The sequence below is a fragment of the Notolabrus celidotus genome, chromosome 16 (assembly GCF_009762535.1).
Source record: "Notolabrus celidotus isolate fNotCel1 chromosome 16, fNotCel1.pri, whole genome shotgun sequence".
Lineage (NCBI taxonomy): Eukaryota > Metazoa > Chordata > Actinopteri > Labriformes > Labridae > Notolabrus > Notolabrus celidotus.
The window spans coordinates 23,845,793-23,866,021 of record NC_048287.1 but is presented as its reverse complement, the minus strand read 5'-3'; the positions used below and the strand labels follow the sequence as shown (position 1 = coordinate 23,866,021).

Sequence of the window (20,229 nt, the reverse complement as noted above, 5' to 3'; positions counted from 1 at the left end):
AACTCAGCGCATTACGCACAGAGAGGGGAGGGGGGCTAGCGAGCGAGCGAGATATCTACAGTCTTAAAAGTGTTACGGTATAGACCATTAGGTCATTTACTTGTTTTGTAATGTGTAGGTATGTTTTAGCCATGTTAAATCTGAAATCCCCTTGTATTAGTTTGTCCACCTATTATTGACAGAATGCGCAAATATAGATATTCCAATGGTTCGAACCTATGTTTTTTTTTTAGAGCGAATATTCGATTGTCATTTTGGAGCAATTTTGACAGCCCTAATAGGAGGTCTAGACCACTCTATGTAAAATTATGAACAGAGACCCAACTTCAAGGCAGGATAAGACTCAGTCTGACCCCACCTTAATCCATCATGAGCATTGTACATCGCAGTATTTAGCTAATTACAGTGGCGAGGAAAAACTTCCTTTTAACAGGCAGAAACCTCAGGTAGAACCAGACTCATGTTAGACAGCCATCATGCCTCGACTGAGTTGGGTCTTGAAAGAGGGATAGAGGGGAGTAAAAGAGAGAGGTGATAGTGATGAGACGAGTAGTGGAAGCTGTTGCTGCTGGAGTCCAGCACGTCCTTATCAGCTGGAGTCCAGAACGTCAACAGCAGGAGGATGCCTACGGCAGCTCAGAGGGACCTATGAGGGAGCTCAGGGACTCCAGATAGGTCTATGGTTAGTAACTTTCATCGGGACAGGCAGAGTTAAAGTAAGTGATGGGGGGGGTTTGGGGGAAGGGAGTGAAATAGGATCCCACAATGTACACTAGCTAACATTTTTTGTCAATAACATTTCACCTATCAGTGCAAAATTACCCGGTAGTGCTTTGTCCAGAGGGGTGCCAAAGTTAACACAAACTTGCTTTCAACCTTAAATTAATATGTCATCAAAACTGTGTAAAAATCTTGTCTTTTAGTTACAAGTGGAAGTTGCTGGTTGAAAAAAAGGATCAAACTTGTCTTGGGCATTAGGAATAATCCCTCTTTTGAATAGAAATCAACATTCAAATCAGCCAAAGTTGGTGTTCACTGGTCTTGAACCACTCACAAGAACCCTTTCCTTTATACACATGCAAGAGCTCATGATGCACTCAGAGGATCTTATGCAAACCTACCATGTCCACTGGTCACTTGGTACCTCTTATTAGATACATGACTCACCTTTACATGGCAGGATTACACATATTGGTTTAGTGGCACCATTATTTCCCCACTGTGACCTGCACTCCATTTACACAGCTGTCCAAATACAGAAGTCCGTCACGTTACAGGACTTTCCTTCCTGGGGAGTCCACATGTCTCTAATTTGAGGTGTTCAACCTGATGCCTCTCAGCTTGGAGCTCTGCGAGGCTGGAGGTGCGTAACATCTCCTGAGAAGCAAAAAGTATTGTTCTTGCATTTGTTACTTTCTCATCGGAAAACTCAAACTGGGGTGCATGGTTCACGACACGCCCATGGTCCCCTGTTGTAGAGAAATGTATTCAGGAAATTGCTTCCACTGAGAGACCCATATTTAACAAAAGAGACCTGATTGGCTTGGTAGTGCAGTCATGCTATCAAAATGTGCAATCTCTTCAGCTGGGAGAAAGTGAAAGTGAGGGAGTGTGAGAGAACACAAAGATTAAAAGAATCAAAGAGAAAAAAAAAGCATGTGATGCAGCAGATCAGAGGAAGGTGTGTTCTGTTTCATCGTAGCGGAGCTGTCACACAAATGAAGGAACTGTCAGAGAAATCCCTGATCATACCGCAAATGCGTTCAGCATAGGACTCTCCCAGGAGAGAATCTGCTTCCAAGTAACTTATTAGTTTTCAGTTGTATGTTAAGTGTGGGAAGGAATTCAGCTTGGGAGGGAGAGTTTATCATTCCCATAGACATGCTTGGACAAAAAATATAGCAAGTAAGCCTAATTCTAAGTGAAACATTGGTTGGTGGTTCCAAATTATTCTCTGAAGTGGTTTAGCTGATTATAGTTACACTTTATGTATGCATCTTTGCACTGTATAGCAAAGGCATCCTGCAGCATATCTTTTCATGGTTTCCAGAGGAATATAGTTGCAAAGTTCCTTCCCCTCGATTGAAAATTCATGGAATTTGGCGATGAAATGGCAATGGGAAGACTCGAATTCTTAAAATAGTGTAATGAATTACTCAAACACACATCGTTTTTGATTAAGTTGTCAAAAGAAGTTCCTGTTTCAGAATTAAGGGTGTAGTAGAAACATTTGTACCATTTAACTTTGTGTACACCTGTTATGAACTCTTAACTATGCCTCTCAATATGACCACTTCCAACATGGCTTTCACCTTGGAATGTATCATATATTTAACCAAGAATATTCAGTCATGGGGCGCTGGTGGCCAAGTGGTCTAAGCGCCCCACATACAGAGGCTACAGTCCTCGTTGCAGGGGTCGCCGGTTCGATTCCCGGCCGGTCGACCATTTCCTGCGTGTCTTCCCCCTCTCTCTACTCCCCATATTTTTTGTCTCTCTTCAGCTGTCGTATCAAATAAAGGCAAAAAAGGCCAAAAATATAACTTTAAAAAAAAAAAAAAAGAATATTCAGTCATTTTTTTGTAAATGCTACCCAAAATCAATATTTAAGTTCTTAGAGCTCTTCCAGGTGTTCCTTCTTTGGAAGTATTCCACCTTTATGCATCTAGCTACCTTAGATGTAACTTCTTGGTACAAAATTTGGAACTGCAAGGGTTTACTGAATTTGCATTCACAAGATTTTCCTAAGCTACATAGCATTTCTGACTTTCCGTCGGCCATCTTGGTTTTGAGACATTTATGGTACACTTACAACAGCTGGCCAGTTTTAGGCAAGATTTAGGGCCCGATTTGCCTCCCTCTATTTTGGGGGGCGTGGCCTACTTTAAGTCTTTTCATAACCAACTTTTTTTTTCTAAAAAATCCTCAAGTGTGTGATGTCAATACGACTATTTTACTACATATCAAACATGTTTAATATTTAATATTCCAGGTATGGCCACCTCTGAATAACCAATGAGAAGAGCAAACATCCCTTGGTTACTTCTTTCTTAAATGATAGAGAGACACTCCATGTCAGTGTTTGCGTACCAAAAATACAGAAATTGTAAGTCCAGGAAATAAAAGTCAAGAAAAGTTACAACCATTGTAAAAATGTTGGTAAGACCCAAGTATGGCAACATCTCTTACTTCTTTCTATTTTTTAAGATTTTTTTTCCTGCTTTCTAACCAAATTTTTTAACCAAGTTATTTTGTCCATGAACTTTGATACGTGGTTGCTTTGATGGTTTTGTTTTACCTTTTTAATGTCTTATGGGTGTGGTTTCCGTATTAGTCATTAACTGGTTCCTACGACCCCACGCCCCACGCACACGCTTTTATATTTTCTTTATGTGCCTTGCATGTTTTAATATTCTTGTGTAAAATAAATAGAGATGCCCTTTGTAGACAGGTTCCCCCATTACTTTATAACACAGCTTGGATCTGGTAGACTCTTCCCAGCGTGTACTCTGTAGTTATTTCTTACCTACAGCTTTTATCTCTGGAGACATAAAATACGGACAATCAGGACCATGCATAAAACACATATGGACTAGTGGAAAAAAGCAGTGGCGTGCATGGTTTTATTAAAGGAATGTTACATCAGGATGAGAGAAAAAAACAGCAGGAAGCCCGACTTAAACAGAAGAAGACATGGAGAAGTATTACATACTTGAATACCAGACTTGAGATTTGCTCTTCCTCTCAGCTACGAATGGATGATAGATTAAGCAGGCTGCATATAGCTGTGTTACTGTATATAGCTGTTGCAGGGTTTGTGTGTAATGATTTAGTCTGCTGATGTTGTGTAAAATATTGTACTGTGGCTCTGCAGATGGAAATGTGATTCACTGACATTCCTTACACTACATGCTTCCTCCTCATTCTCTCACTTACCATCTGTAATTTCTTCATATGCTCTCTCTTCCTGTCTTTCTTTCTTTATTGTTTCTTTTATACCCTGCTAATGTTGTTCCAGGTGTTCTTCATGTACTCAATCACAACAAAAATAAATATCTCTCATGAGACATTTCGTGCAGCATGTTATGTCTCCTTGCCGTCTTTATTGCTTGCACTGCTCACTCCACCACACTCCTCTCTGTTTCCTCCTCCTGAAGTGTTTCCATATACTGACTCCCCCATTTTTTCCCTCTTCTGATGTCTTTCAGGCTGTTTCTGAAAAGTCACAGTGGGACTGCCGGCAGACAGAGCAGTCTGGTAATCCATGGGGCAGATTTCAGCACCAAGGACATGGACAATGACAACTGCATGTGCAAATGCGCTCTCATGCTAACTGGTGGTAAGTGCAGCCTAAAGAGACCCAATCCAGTCTTGCCCCTGGTTTAAGAATAATTCTTGTTTGTTTGGGCTTGAGAATTCATTTTGTAGCTTTAAAAAAATCCAAGGCATAATCAAAAAACAAGGAGAGAATGCTACATTGAAGCGTAACAGATCCAGAAATGTGAGCGGCAAGATAATAAGACTTGTGGTAAACTAGCTAATAGTTTAGCTATGTTATGTAAACAGCTTTAAATATGAAGTTAATCAAACATATAGTAGACAATCCCACATAAGACAGAACTACTGTTGGAAAAATAAGCAAAAATTGAAACAGGACATTGGTAAATGAACAGTTATAGATTTTAGGACAGTTAAAGCTGCTGTTTGTAGCCACTTTGGATGCAGCACAACAAAACTGTAAATCTACAATAAATAGTATCACAACCTTTTAAATGGTAAAAAAAAAATGCAGTTCATACAACAAACAATCACATGAGGAACCTCAGTCTAATATCCAAATAACGAGAGCTCTGTTTTTGGTCTCCTCCACCTTTTGGGCACTAAACTTGGCTCTTTAGCTGCTAAGTACTGCACTGTTTTTTGCTTTGCTGTATGTTTTTATATGTTTGTATATGTTTGTCTATCTTTTATACAAAGTCTTTGTAGTTTCAGTTCAGAGTTTTTATACATTGTAAAAAGATTCCAACTCTGTTTAGAGAACAGTGTAGTTTCAGGCTTTAAAACAAAACAATGGGCTGAAAGGAGCTAAAAGGGGTCAAGTCAATTTAGGTTTCTGCAGTGTTGGGAAATATTCTCAGACTGTTCCTCTTAGAAAATGACAACTTAAACATAAAAATAGTTATCAAATCCACTGTTGAGCTCCTGTGAGGAGTTTTTATTATAATTTTTTTTCAAAGTTATGTTTTTGGACATTTTAGCCTTTAATGACAGGACAGTTGAAGAGAGACAGGAAATGTGGGGAGTAGAGAGTAGGGGAAGACATGCAGTAAATGGCCGACTGGCCGGGAATCGAACCGGTGACCTCTGCGACAAGGACTGTAGCCTCTATACATGGGGCACTTAGACTGCTAGGCCACCAGCGCCCCTTGTGAGGAGTTTTTAACTGGTTATAAAACAGGCTGAAATTAAAAGTGGTGCCAAAATTAATTTCAGCCGTGCATAATTGCTCCCAGATCTAAACCACTAACTTGGGGAGTACAATGTTAATATGTTTTGTAGAAATCAAGGGTAAACTACCCAATAAAAGGCCCAGGATGTCATAAACAGACTGACCCTTTTAGCTTTTGTGTCTATATGGCAACTGAAACAACAAAATAAAATACAATAAAACATTTTATGAGAACACGTTCACATGATGTAACCACATGAACTTTCTCTGATTGGCATTATGTCCAACCGCTCAATGTTCGTTGCCCAGTCATTAGTTCAGGTCATTATGATCCCAACCTGCTCTTGCAAGACGTACAATGGGCTAACGTAGCCACTTAAGCGTCTATCTGCACCTATTAGGCCATATTCTGTATCCCCTCCCAGTTGCACTATGGTTGGGAATAAGTACATTGTAAAACTCCCTGGGCGCAGCACCAAGTGTCAGAGATATTTAAAATGACTCTGCTTCTCCTGCTGTGTAAGTGGAGCCCAGTGACCCTCAATGTCACCTCATGGCAGCTCCATTGCTGACCTGGTACTAATCAAGCATTTCTAAGTGCAGATTTGAAATCAGAATTACCTCTTATGTCACTGTGGATGCATTTGGGTTAAAGGGAACTGGCATCTGATCACTGGTCAACACCCCCTGCTCTGCTTGATTCATGTCCTGCCTACGGCCAGCCACAAAAAAAAAAAGGCAAAGGCATGACAACATGTAGCCTGAGTCAAGCTGGTCTGAACCCAGCTCTATGACAGTATATATACAGTATATCATTTGATTTATGCCCTGCATTTACAAGAGCACGGCTGAAATCAAATGATGTAAGTGTCTGGAAGATACAAAAGTGAAATACTTCTCTGCTACATTTATGAGGGAAACTTTATCATGCTGTGTTAAGGATAAAGAGGAGGACCCACACATCCTGTAATGTATATATTTACCCAGCAACGGAACATACAGTAGGGATAAGACACTGACTGTGGGAGGAAGGAGGGATTCCTCAATCATGAAAACAAACTGCACTAGCTGAAGCTTTTTCAAAATGAAGACATCCCTGCTGTTTTTACAAGTGGAGTAAAAACCTCTGGCGTGGAAATAAAGAATACACTGATCGTAAATCCAGAGAGATAGCTGCTGTGTGTGCTTCATGTATACGATTGCCGGCGGTTGTGTGGTCTGTGGTTCATCAAGGGAGGGTTTAGCAAGTTGGACACATGCTGTACTATGCTTGGTGGTTGAGGAGGAAAGGCACTGCCACAGTCAAATAAAGGAGCAGGTCTCAAAATGCGCAACTAGCACGCATCATCACTTAATAGTATCAACAACAGAATTTTACAACCTGCTAGTGGTGGCAACTGTTTCCAAATTGAGAAGACTTTTTCCTAAACAAGTGGCTTACACACATTGAGTTTCACAGTTAAAATTACATACATGTCTTTCTGGTCCACTGGGGGGGCGACAGAAAGGAGCTGACAAGTTGGCATCGGAAACTTGTTTATTTTCATCTCAAGCAGAACTAACGAGTCCTTGTCCAATTTTTACTCTTATTCAACCTCTTTTTTAGCCTACACCAACAATTGAGGGGAAATTTGTTTTTATAGTGGTTTCACTTGACAATATGTCAACATGCTGCTTGCTCACTTGTGTATCTTTAGTTTTGTAGTAGAAAAGTCATGATGGCTGGGTTTATTTTACAGTAAAGTACTGTTTTAGGGCTGCAAAGAGGAGCCGATTTTAGCTGAATTATCTTGACGCTAGCAAACAACAACAATGTCTTGCTGGTGGAGAGTGTTACACACATTTAAGGGCTTTTTCATTCAGATAATTAAAAACTGAAAAACACAAAATCATACAGTTTTATGTGAAACACAGTCAGGGTTTATTAGACACTCTTCATTAGACCATTAGACACATGCGGGCAGAAGGGGCTGTGAGCTGAGCTGCCACTTCTGTTACCTCATGTTTTTTAGAGCCCAGCTTGTTTCAAGGATAGAAATCCTACAGAGCCGGGCTTTACAACAACAATATCTGTAACATCCAATCAATATTGAGTCAGGAGTATACTCATGTCAAATGTCTTTAGCTGACATTTTACATTTTTTGCCATTGGCCAATAGGCTATTTAAGTATTGCATCGGAATCTGTATTTCAACATTGAGCATAGCATTAGTTCAGGCAGGCCATGAAGTCAAGCTCGTCCCACAGAACATCAGGTTATCTTAATGCCAGACCCTATTAGCTGACTGCTCAGCTGGGTACATCTACCATCCAATCAGGAAAGGCAAAATGTTTCTTCTAATTAAACTGTCAACCCACCTCCCCCCCAGCTCCTCCTTTCTGCTGTGTCTGATTTTACCAGTGTCATATGTATGTCACTGCTGGGGGTCTTTGCTGATGCTCTCTGTGCCTTGGCTTTTTATGTATGAATTTGAAAGAGTAGGGAGGTGTGCTCTCCCCACCTCAGGCTTTGGCATTTCACTTAGACACCTGTAAGGCAGGGAGCTCCTAGAACAGAGCCATACCGCCAAATATAACTCAATGCATGAAAATAATTCATTCTTTTATTGAGAGTGGACCTGACTGAACAGTACTTTAGGGGGCTGTCAAACCAAAACAATCTGCTAAAACATGCTAAAAGGGGAATGCTAAGTCGTCACTTCAAATGACCTATTTTCAATGGCCCACAATTGTTTGATCTATTTCTTAACTGACAATTATTGAGTATAACAGCTTTAACCTTTCACAACTTTGGTCCATCTACACAGACCTCAGGTACAATGTCCCTTCTTAAAGAGCACCCAAGCTCCATGATTGATCTTGTTGAATTCCATGTCCCCTAAAAAAAACAGCTTAAAAGTTGGACCAAGTGAACTCACAAACTTGATTCCCACTGGCATCAACATCTTGAAATTATATGATGCTGTTGTGGAAACGCAAAGATCAGTTTTCATGCTATGCTGTCTATGAGTTTTACGATGATGCAGCAATCAATGTGAAATTTATATGTGTGATCCATGCCAGCAACAAGGGCAGCAGATCGCTCCTGATTACAGGGCTCATGAAATGTCATACAGGGGGTGGTAGTGGTGGTGGTGGTGGTATTTTGATGGAGGAAAGAGAGGAGCGCTGCCATGTGTCGCTGAGAAATTGACACATGCCATACCTTGCATATGTTCTAGATCGGAGTGTATCAGTGTGCTCACTAGTTCAGATTGGAGAGTTGACACATAAATAAGATGGAGCAGAAGTTATGTTTGGGAAATCTCAGAGATCTGAATATACAGCATTGCTTTGGAGGGCTTTATTTAGATTTCAGTTTGATGCTTAGTCCTGCCACTCAGTAAAAAAAAGGTTAGTATCATGTTGTAACATGTTATCTTGTAACCTATTAGCCGAAGAAAAGAAAAGAAAATATAGAAGTTCTGGTCAATACATCACTGATTGTACTTTTAATCATTGGCACAAATATAGCGAAATAAGCATAGCATATAAGTTCTAAAGCTTTTGAACCCTTGATAACAAGCCATGGAATTTAAAAACACTTCCAAAAGAAATAGCTAATGTGTGCCTCACATTATAAAATATCATTTCCCTGAGTCTAAGCATATCTACCTTTTCCCTAAATACCAGATATAACTTGAAGGGATTGTGCAATGTGTCACCTTTGGAGCAGAATAAAGTTTCCCACTGTTCTGTCAGCGGGCCTGAGCTACTGTACACGCTCTCTTTGCTTTAAATAGAAAGAGGTATCGAAAGTGTTCTGCAACAGGTACTGGCACGCCAATGAACCCTATGACTGTGACACATTGAGCAGATAGCAGCGTCTGAACCGGTGCCATGGCCCTACTGGAGAGGCCATGGGAAACTTTTAGCCTTTACCAAGGACAAAACGTGTAAATAAGCTGAGTTTACAATACTTCTTAAGCCTTATGTGTTCTTCTTTATCACAATACATGACATGCAATTTAATTAACTGTATCTTATAATGATAATTTCGTAATCTTAACATTGCTCTGTCCTTATTCCTTCCCCAGGTTGGTGGTTTGATGCCTGTGGCCCGTCCAACCTCAATGGCATGTACTTCACCCAAGGACAACACGTAGGGAAGTTGAACGGTATCAAGTGGCACTACTTCAAGGGTCCCAGCTACTCGCTACGAGCCACCGTCATGATGATCCGCCCCTTGGACTTCTCCTAGTCCTTTGAACTCGTGAACTTTTTAGCATCTAAAGTGCTATGTATGTAGCACATTAGAGAGACGCTTCCCATTTTATCCTCGTGTCTCATCTCAATTCGCTGGCCATGGGAGTCGTCCTATAAATCATTTTGTTCAACGTGCTTCTTCCCCAGAGCAACTGTACCGCTGCTGCTGCTGCTGCATTATAACCTTTCCCCTCCATAGACTGACAAACACTCATGCAGGAGGAGGGGGGACGGGGTGGGGAGACGGAGCAATGACAGGATTCTGTCCCAAGGCACATTTATAAACTTCAACTTGTTTGAGGGAGAATGCATTCAGTTGCCTTTTCTCACGCCTGGATTTTTAAGCTTGCTATTTGCCGGCTTGTAACCCCAATTTCCATTTTTCTGGGGAACTGTGTCGTGAAAGTACGGAGAACTTGAGCTCTCAGCAGCGATCAAAGAGGTGCACTGACTCTGAAACTGCAGGACAGAACTTCTCTGGAACAGGAGACTTTTTTTTTTTACTGAAATGTTGCTCCCAGAATGCAGCCCATAATAAATAATCTGATTGTATTAAATGTGTTTCTACTATAATTTTTATTATGCTAACTGTATATCCACAGTATGATGAAAGTGTCTTTTGTACTGTACAGCGTGTACTGAATTTGTCTGCATTATGTTTCAACACTCTCAGTTTAAAGTGACCTTGCAATTGAAGTGATTTGTAATTCTTTAAGGGTCATTTGAAGTATCTGGTGGCAATTACACACGGGCTGTCTTGACAGTGTGATTATTTTTAGAGTTCAAAATGTGAGGTTGTTATTGGATTAGATTTTGGACTGAAGTCTTTTTTTCGCCTTTCGTATTGGCTGAGAAACAGCAAAAACCTGCCAAGGTCTATACTTTGAGTGATCACCTTACTTCTGCAGAATATGAAAAACAAAGATATTAATACAGACACAATTAGTGTTACCAAACAGTTACAGTTCTTTGTTGGGGGGGGGGGGGGGGGGGGGGGGGGGGCATGTGCCTGAAATGGGTAGGGCGTAATTACAGTGATCACGTACTGCATCAATGTCCTTCCATGTTCACAAAGATGTAAATGCTTATATTAAGCGGGAGAACGCCAACAAGGGCAAACGTGCTGGAAAAGCAGATACTGGCTGCAAATTAAGAAAGTTTGCAAATTCAAAAATGCACTCAAAAATCCAAAACATGCACTACTTATAGGTCTGGAGTCCTTCAACATTGCTGGCTTGGTTTGCAGCAATGTTCTGTTGCATTTGTTTTTCAGGGTTTTTGCGTTTCTGACTTTGTAACATATTTTTTTGCAGTGCATTTTCAGCCTTTTGCACCAAATTGTATTGTTTTCTGCATCATTTGTTTTGTATACTTTCGTATTGGATTTTGAACACATTTTTGAATTTGCATCGTTTCTGAATTTGCAGCTCATTTCTCCTGATGGAAATATTTTCAGCTGTTGCATCAGGTTTGCTCTTGTGGGCCACCGAAAGACTGTTGTGTTAAAGGTCCCATATAATGAAGAACACATTTTTCTTACCTATACCTGTATTCTTAAGTCATCCAGCCCAACAACCCTGAGAATGTGGAAGTGAAAATGCCTCTGCTTTCTGTTGCCCACCTACACGACATAGATCGGAAAACAGAGCATCTGCAAGGAGAGTTGAATTGGCTCCTGGAGTGACGATACCCATAGGCATGCATGCAAAACCACTCCCAATCTTTAACCTTAAATTTTAACATACCACTCAGAGACACTCTGTTGCAACCACGGCTGCAACATTCAGATTCTGGATCATATGTGTAGTGTTCTAGCCCAGGTTCTTCTGGAGCGCTCGCTATGTCTGTTTTGGTGTTTTTCTACCTCTGCATCGATGCGCACTGGTCCGTAGTCTCCCTGTCAGAAAAAAATCAGAAAGCCAATCAGCGCAGTGCCTCAATATTAAAGCACTATCATACCATGCATGGGTAACGAAGTTAGAATCTAAGAGGCTGCAGAATCCCCCAAAAGGCTGCAAATTTTCTGAACAAAAAAAACTTGCTTAGAAGACAAACAGGACATGTTGTAAGCGACTAAGAAAACCATTATTTGGATCCTTTAATGAATCTTATTTCTACCCGTAAAGGACATCATAAACCCCTTTTTATCTCAGTTTCATCACATGCTGACCTCTTGCCTTCATATAAAGAGCAGACCATTAACACAAATAACATCCAAACTATTTTTCACAGACATTAACATGACACAGCTTTAATATCCAGCCAGTTTCTGTTTCCCATCAATGCAGATTTAAGAAAAAAAGGAGCTGGGATTTGATGTGAAGCATGAAATTAATGATTCCACCAAGTGATCCGTGTGAACACATATTTCATAACTTCCAGCTTACAACAATAGACTGTACAGTGGAGTATTTACAAAAGGTACATCTGGTGGGAAGATAAAGTATATCTGGAACCTGTAAAACTACAATTGACATGTTTATTAGCATAGTAAAAATTGTATAATTTAAAGTGTGTGTATGTAGAGCAGCTTTCCTGAGGAAAGCTCCTCTTTCTCTCTGTATTTTACTCTGCCAGGAGTACAATGGTGTTTTGAAGTTGAGCATAAAACATGCGAGTTAGGATAATAACCCTGGAGAAATGTGCCTTTGATAACTGTGCTTTTACCTCATTAAATTCCAGATTTGCAGATTTATTTAAACATCTTTTTGTAACATGTGGTAAGTGTTGTGTTGCTAGATTAAATAAAGGAGCATGTGATGCACTAATGTTTTCAATCTGCACTCAGGCTCTACCTTTTTGCGCTAAACTGATGTGATGAAAGATGCAGGTTTTAAGGTCGGGCTTCCAAAAGTTGGCCCTTGTTACGTCTTTCTATAATCCGACATGCTTTAGCTACAAAAAGCTTCCTTTTGTGATATTATCTTGAACATTATATGTGCTGTATGCCATGCAGAAGAGCTTATTGCACACAAAGACATGAGATAAGTCCTACAGATAAAAAGATGTGCTTTCTTTCACCCGGTTTACCAAACCAGATGGTGCAAACATGAAAACTGCCTCTCTGCTCAGGCAGTGTGTAAAGTATTGTCTCGAGTGGTGAATCGCTCGCCCACTTGCTTGGCAATGACAGATTGCAGAAGTGTCAAACGATGCTGTTGGGACCCGTAGTGTCTCTCCATAGTTGACATTCCTGGGCCTAATCAGAGGTTAAACAAATTAGTGCAGCCAGCAAACTGCTGCGCGTCCTTCAGCGCCCGCACTGACCCGACACCCCGCCTGGAATGTGTTCTTTAGAGAGTCTGCAGTGTGAAGAGAGTCCCCACAAGCTGGCGAACACCTATGTGGGTCTTAAGAGCTGTCCTTTGTTGGTGTGAGGATAGGATCTGCCAAGAACCACTTCTAAACTTGGGGTAAAGTTTTGTCTCCAGTGGACTTTCAGGATGTCCAGCAAAGTAGCGTTTCACTTGTCTCTTCCACATATGCACGTACGCACACACGCCGCTAAACTCCTTGCTCCCACAGCCAGGTCGCTCTGCTGAAAACGGATCCTTTCCTGTTAGCTGAGGAAGAGCTAAGGGAGAGCAGGACGATGACACCCACTGGGGGAGGTCGAGGTCTAAGCTCCACACAGACGGACAGTGTTGGACCCCAACCAGATCAGATATGGAGTACAGAGCCTGCAGTATGAACACTCAGGGCTATTGAAACCTCCTGAAGAGGCCACCTGCTCATAGTGAATGAATAAAAACATAGACAGAGGAAGTAAAGGTAAATATAGAACAGCTTTCTCTGGACTCGTCAAATAATCCGCTCAAGCTGTAGAACTTTCAGTGTTCAATGATATTAACTTCAATAAAAACACAGAATAAACTGTCTTGAATGATGCGTTCAAAGCAGGGGTGATTCTAGGATTGGATGTTTAGGGGTGCTGAGCCGGGCAAGATAAATTTCACTGTTTTGAATATTTTAATGCAATTTCATTCCCACATTTATAAAAGAAAAGTATAACACTTTTTTGGAAAGTCTGTGACTAAACCATGAAATCTGATGAAGGCTACTTAAATGCTGAACCACAGCAAAAGAGAAATGGATTGGAATCATAAAAGAAACATATGGTGACCCTCATTTCTGAGGGAAGACAACTAATTTTGATACAGCAGCTCCTCAACATAAACATAAACAGTATGTATGTTTCTTAAGTAAACCAGCCCCCTATAGTGAGAACCAAAAATACCAAAAATATACATTGGAGTTATTTTTTGGACTTTCATTTGAAACGCAATGCACAACATGTAAAACGTGTTGGAGCTGCTGTATTTTTGTTGTTAAATATTACATTTCAACAAAGTACTGTATGGTTTTTAAACTTTTCTAGCTTGTTAAAAAGGTCATACAGTAAAAAAAAAAAATTAAAAATCTCTCCAATTGTAGGAGTGCTGGGATTCAATTGAGAGGTGCTTCAGCACCCCAAAAAAATGGGCTAGAAACGACCCTATGGTTCAAAGTATAAAAAGTTTTATTTTTTTCTCAGAGCTAAAATGTCTAATAATTATGCCACATTTATCAAGAATTAGCGTTTAGCCTGATTTTTATGATTGACTTCACTTTATTAGTTGTTGGTTGGCTTCTCTTTTTGATTAGACCTTTTATCACTTCATTTGTTGTGTCTTTCTGACCCTGTTTTCAGCTTCCCAGTTTCCTCCAGTTAAGATTTTAAAGGCTGTTTGGCTGTCTTTGTTGAAAGTGCTTTAAGCTAGCTGCTAGCATTGTGGGGGAAGATGAAAACAGAGTTTTGGCTTTCTGTGACAGTGACATCATTTTGCTGTTGTTGAAATTAATGACTCTGTCTGAAAAATGTTCATACTTCGGGGAGAAAAAACAAAATTTGGTACTTAAGAAATCAATGCTGGAAGAGAATTGACCACGAATAAAGCAGAAATTTTAGAAACCACAAGAACAGAAGAATTGTGCTAAAACGACCCCAGGGAATTAACTCATAAATGTGTGGGATGTAACTTAAACTGAAATCATTACGGATAATACTGACATCAGTGCATGCAACAACTCACAGGCATTCTTTTTGCTCTTTTACACTCTACTGTGTGGTCTCTGCAGACTTGCTAAGGCATCATTCATCATTTCTCCTTAAAAATGGCAAACTGAGACAATATCTATTTCCAGTGTAGATTATTAAATCTAGAGCAAAGATGAATGCAATCACCAGCTTCTCAAGACACTTCTTTTGTGTTGTCTTCTTGACTTGAATAAAAAAATGTTTCTGTTGGTGTATCAGTTATCAAAGCCACAAATATTTGATCCAACTGTTGAGAGAAAAACCTGAAGATTATTGAGTTTGTGATTAAAAAGCAATCCTGTATTGTGTCATTGTGCTGGTTTTAGCAGGGAGGCCTGTGGTTTAGATAAATAAATGGAGTAGAGTGAGAATGTAAACGTGACTTTAGGTGGGGAATCCCTCATGTAGAAAAATTGAAAGGCAGCTGGGTGTGATTGATGGTCTGTGGGAGTTAAGATGACACTTGGTGTACACAGAGAGTGTAAAGCAAAGAAAAGCTGCAGGCCCCGGCAGGAGCCGTTCAAACTGATAATAACATGAAGGCTTCTCAGTCAGATGAAAAGGTTTTTAAATTGTTGGATGTAAATTAACCATCTCCTTTGGATGTAAGTAAAGTCTGAAATTTGCTAATACGGATCCCAGAGAGGCTTTTAAATTAGCAGACATCCTGAGAAGTTCAGACAAGTGAGCTTCTATTTGCTTTAAACATTCAATGAAGTGTTATTTTATTTGTCCGTTCCAATGCCTATTTTTATATCGGAAAATCAGCAAACGCACACGGGAAATCAGCATGAATGTCAGGATCAGTTGGATGGAAGAATTAACATGCAGGTCCTTTTTTGGCCTTTTCATTTCATAGCTCCGTGTCTATAAGAGTATAAGAGTCGATGTAACAAGTGAGAAGTGTGTGGCCAATTATTGCTCCAGAGGCTGTGCAGCGGTCAGGAGTAATGAAGTGTGATTTCTGACCAACGCGATGCAGGCCAAAAGCAACATGTTTTTATAAGATCTCTGGTAACAAGATCATGTCTCAAAACAAACAGTCCATGTGTCTCACTAACACATTCAATATCGCTATAGCGCAGAGGATCAAGCTTTTAAATCCTGATGGATGCACTTAAAATCAACCTCATTTGTCCTTGTCTCTCAAAGTAAGTCTTTCAATCAAACAACTGGAAGATCCTCTGTTCTGCATCCTCCACACACCAGATCTCAGGAGGTAACAGTGTCAGATCTGGTTCATATTTGGATTTGGGATCTACCGGGGTGAACTAGTTTCTGTACGGTTGAAACGCCGGTCTTGTGGTGTAGCTGTTGGCCCTGTCACCTTACAGGAAGATGGTTTTCAGTCTGAACCTGGTGGCCGGGTGGGGCCTCTCTGTATGAAGCTGAGGTTCTCCTGTGAGTGAAGACTCCAAACTACCTGTGAATAGGGGTGTGAATGTGATTGGGAATGGTTGTCAGTCTCAGATGTGTTTTCTTAAGATTGACTGGCACCTTCTCCAGGGTTTGCCCCACTTTTCGTAAAGTGTCAGTCAGGATCAACTCCAGCCCCCATGGCCGTCTAAGAATCTGTGGTATCTCTAATGAGTGAATAATTTGAAAGTTCTTTGAGTAAAATCTCTCCATGGGATCAAAAAGATTCAGATTGCATTCACGTTTGAGTCTTGCGTACAAGATTTTAACCGATTTGGCCCCATCCCCAATGCGTCAATTTGAAGCGTCAGAGAAGTTTATAAAATCCACAAGAATATCTTTATTGAGGAACTGCTCTGTACTCTTTCGTCACACTGCTTTGGGCAGTCAGCTCTTCTCGGTGAAAGCCACAACTCACTAGAACGCCTCACCAGATGACGCTACAAACTGGAATTTTATGAGCAGCAGCTTGACAGTCACACTGAACAATCTCTTTTCTCAATGTCTTTTTTTAATGCTTTTTTTAATTGTGACCTGCCACGGGACTGCAGATGTACTGGCTTTTGGCTAACTCCAATACTATGCATCAGATGTCAGCATTTATGACATTGGACAGGGTGGCGCCGGTTTAGCCTTGTGGTTAGGACATGCGCCCCATGTACAGAGGCTATGCACAGCCCAGGTTCTACTCCAACCTGGGGCCTCTTTCCAGAATGTCACTTGGCATTCTTTCTGTCCTGGTTTCCTGCTCTTACCTCTGTCCTATCTTCTGTAAATAAAGTCAGAAAAGCCATAAAATATAACTTTATAGATATTTGTTGTAAATGGTCCCTTTACAAATAAAACAAAACAGATACAAAATAAATACAGTGGAAAATAACGTCTGTGTGCACGGTTAAAATCCATTTTTGAAGCCATTTTTGAAGCCATCTTGTGAAGCGTTTACTTCTCAGAAAGCAGTCTTGCAGTTCCTGATGAAAGCACCATTGACTGGAAGTAGAAAAGAAGAAATAATCAAGAATGAAGTTCAAAAGATAAATAATGTAAAGCATGATTTTCAATGTGATGTGTGTAATGTAACATTCCTGAACATGTCTGATCATTTTAACATTTCCCTGTGCTTGTTACTATATTTATTGCATGACCAGAAAAAAATCACATGTAATTTAAATGTTCTTGACTGAAACTAAATTATTTGGCAGCACATTCTGAATCACGGTCAATTACGATAAAATTAGCAGTACTAGTTTTGCTACAGTAGCACCAGATGCAGCATGGTCAAAGAGAAAAGAGGGGTCTTCCATACGAGTTAGCCTGCTCAGTGGTTTTCAAAGTTGGGGCTGCCAGGGGGCGCTAGGGGGGCCACGGAATATTAGAGGGAAGGGAAAAAAAATATTTTATTTTTTTAATAATTTCCTATGCTAAACAAATGTAATATTTATTGAAAAGTGACTAAAAGTAAAAAATACATTCTAAAAGTTTATATTTTGTAACATATTTTGAAGCATTGTCTGTGGGTTTGCAAAGGGGGTCCCTGGCCAGGATCTAGACTGTTGGGGGGCCTTGGCATGGTAAAGTTTGGGAATTCCTGAGCTTGCTTATTAATAGTTCACACAGTATGAACAAGCTAGCAAGGCTTCACAAAGGGGACAACATTAACATTAGCCTCTATCTTTCCTTGGGTTGTGGGGTTGTTAATATTAAGTGTCTCTGTACACTGGCAGAGGGCGCCAGTGAGCCAGTTAAGTGTCAATTTACAGGCTCTTCATTGATAATTGTCAAAGTTATATAGTTACATTAAAAAAATAAAAAAGTTAAAACACAAGAATGATTTACCAATGAACAAACTTTACCCAAAGCAGCAATCATTGTACACATATTCATTACGATTCTTCTATGCTAATTTTCATCCACCGGGACATCTAGGAATTTCATGTCATAGACTTATTATTTTCATATATGGGGCGGCTGTGGCTCAGTGGGTAGAGTCGGTCGTCTATCAGTCTATCAGATTGGCGGTTCAATCCCAGCTCCTGGGGTCACATGCCAAAGTGTCCTTGAGCAAAGGTGTGTGAATGTATACGAATGAGATTAACACTGATGGTCTGTCACTACATAGCAGTCTCTACCATCAGTGAGTGAATGAGTATGAATGGGTGAATGTGATGAGTAGTGTGTCAAAGCGCTTTGAGTAGTCAGACTAGAAAAGCGCTATATAAGTACAAGTCCATTTACCATTTACCATATAATCTATAAATTTGGGGGGGGGGTTCTATAGCATTCTTTCATTTTTGTGACAGAATATCATGAAATTAGACTCATTTATATTGAGTGAGAGTTTGTTTACAAAGGATGGTAGTTCTTCATTTACTTCCAAGATCAGTGTGCAGAAATCAAATAACGTGTCATCTGCATATAACAAAATAATGCATTAATACAGACCTCATGCAGATCATTAATGGATATCAAACTCATGACCTCATCTATACTTTGTGTTAAGCTAGACAGTTTTAGCGTCTTAACACACAAAGCTAACATTATCCTGGCTAGTGCAAAGTATGTTAGCATTTCTTTTGTTAGCATGTACAGTCTCATCTTCATACTCTTAAGGTTATTTCAAGCCATCAGCAGTTATCAGTGACACGATCTCAAACATGAAACAGTCATGTTTCAAGCTCCCTCAACACTCCAAAGACCTCCTCCTTTAACTTTCATCTTTCCTCTTCAGCTTCCATCCTCTTTATCATGTAAAACACTGTCATGAAGCCTGTCACATAAATCCAAAGCAGGGACCTTCAGTTTTCCTTTTAGCCTGTAATGAGTCAGTCTGGGCCCCCGCAGCGCTCTCTGTCATCCTGTCGCTTCCTCTGCAGGGGGCGAGGCTTCCTCCCCGGCCTTCCCTGACCCCTGTATTGAGCTGCAGCTTTAATTTACTGTCTTTCCCATCTTTATTATCAGGGCCAAGTGGCACAGCTAAACAATAACATACAGTGTCCTCGAAAGGAAGTATTAGTGGATTACAACAGGGGGTTTACTCTTCCAGCGCCGGGACAGATTTGTGCGGCTGGCTTTTTTTTTTTTTTTTGCCGAGGTCAGCATTGTAAAATAAGACACTGGATCAAAACTGTGGTTTATTGTGGTTATTTTAGATGATTTGTCAAGAGCCATATGTTTGGCGGTTACTGATGTTTTCGTAAATTAGTGTGGAAATGAAGAGACACGAAATCCATCAAACTCAAGAGACAAGAAGTGAAAAACATCCTCTGAATCCCCCACAACAGATGTTTCATTTAATCTTTTTTATTGTCCTGCAAATAAACTTTGACCGAATTAAAGCTACCGCTGCAGTCAAGATGTCAGCTCTGAACATCTCACATGTCGGGGTCTTGATCTGATTATTGCAACAACAGAATTCCAATTATGCGGAAACTCACCCCCAGCATGAAACAGAGTCGGCATGACATACATAGAGGTCAGAGACACAGCTCGAGAGATGCATTCCTGAACAATTAATGTGCAATAACACGAGCAGCCAAACAAAACAATCGGAGAACGAGCTGTGGAAGGTAAACAAAGTGGCAGGAATAGTGCAGATGTTGATAAGGAGCAGGACACACAGGTGTGTTCTCTCCAGATCTGGACCTCCTCTGCAGTAAGTGGGGTTGAATCTCCTCAGTAACCTTTCATTAAGGAAACGCACCGACTCCCACCTGCTGCCTGTGTGCCTTTTTAGAGACTGGAAGAGAATGAGAAGTGATATCTGCAGACATCGAGCCATTGGAGTAATGACTGCTTTAAAAATAGAAATCAGCAGATGGTAAACAGCATTTTTATGGACTTAATCATCGCTTTGTGCACTCATGGATTCAGTTTTATTGCTTCTTTCTGACAAGTGTTCAGTATTTTGTGCTCGTTTTGCTCCATTTATTTTGCTGTGTAGAATAAAATGCCTCTTTGAGCTCATAAATCCTAATTTATACACTTAAAAATGAAATCATAAAGACTCAGAATGTATATGTATTGATGAATATATCAAATGAGA

At 40.3% G+C, this 20,229-nt stretch overlaps 1 protein-coding gene across 1 annotated transcript in view; it reads left to right on the top strand.

The window, feature by feature from the left end:
* The window catches only part of angpt1 (angiopoietin 1), a 67,047-nt gene extending 56,796 nt beyond the window's left edge, over positions 1–10,251 (top strand). Inside the window, exons 8-9 of the mRNA XM_034705314.1 lie at positions 4,209–4,339; positions 9,526–10,251. Coding sequence (XP_034561205.1) covers positions 4,209–4,339; positions 9,526–9,689 — 295 coding nt within the window. The 3' untranslated portion in view covers positions 9,690–10,251. The remainder of the gene's footprint in view (positions 1–4,208; positions 4,340–9,525) is intronic.
* Positions 10,252–20,229: the final 9,978 nt, after the last annotated feature.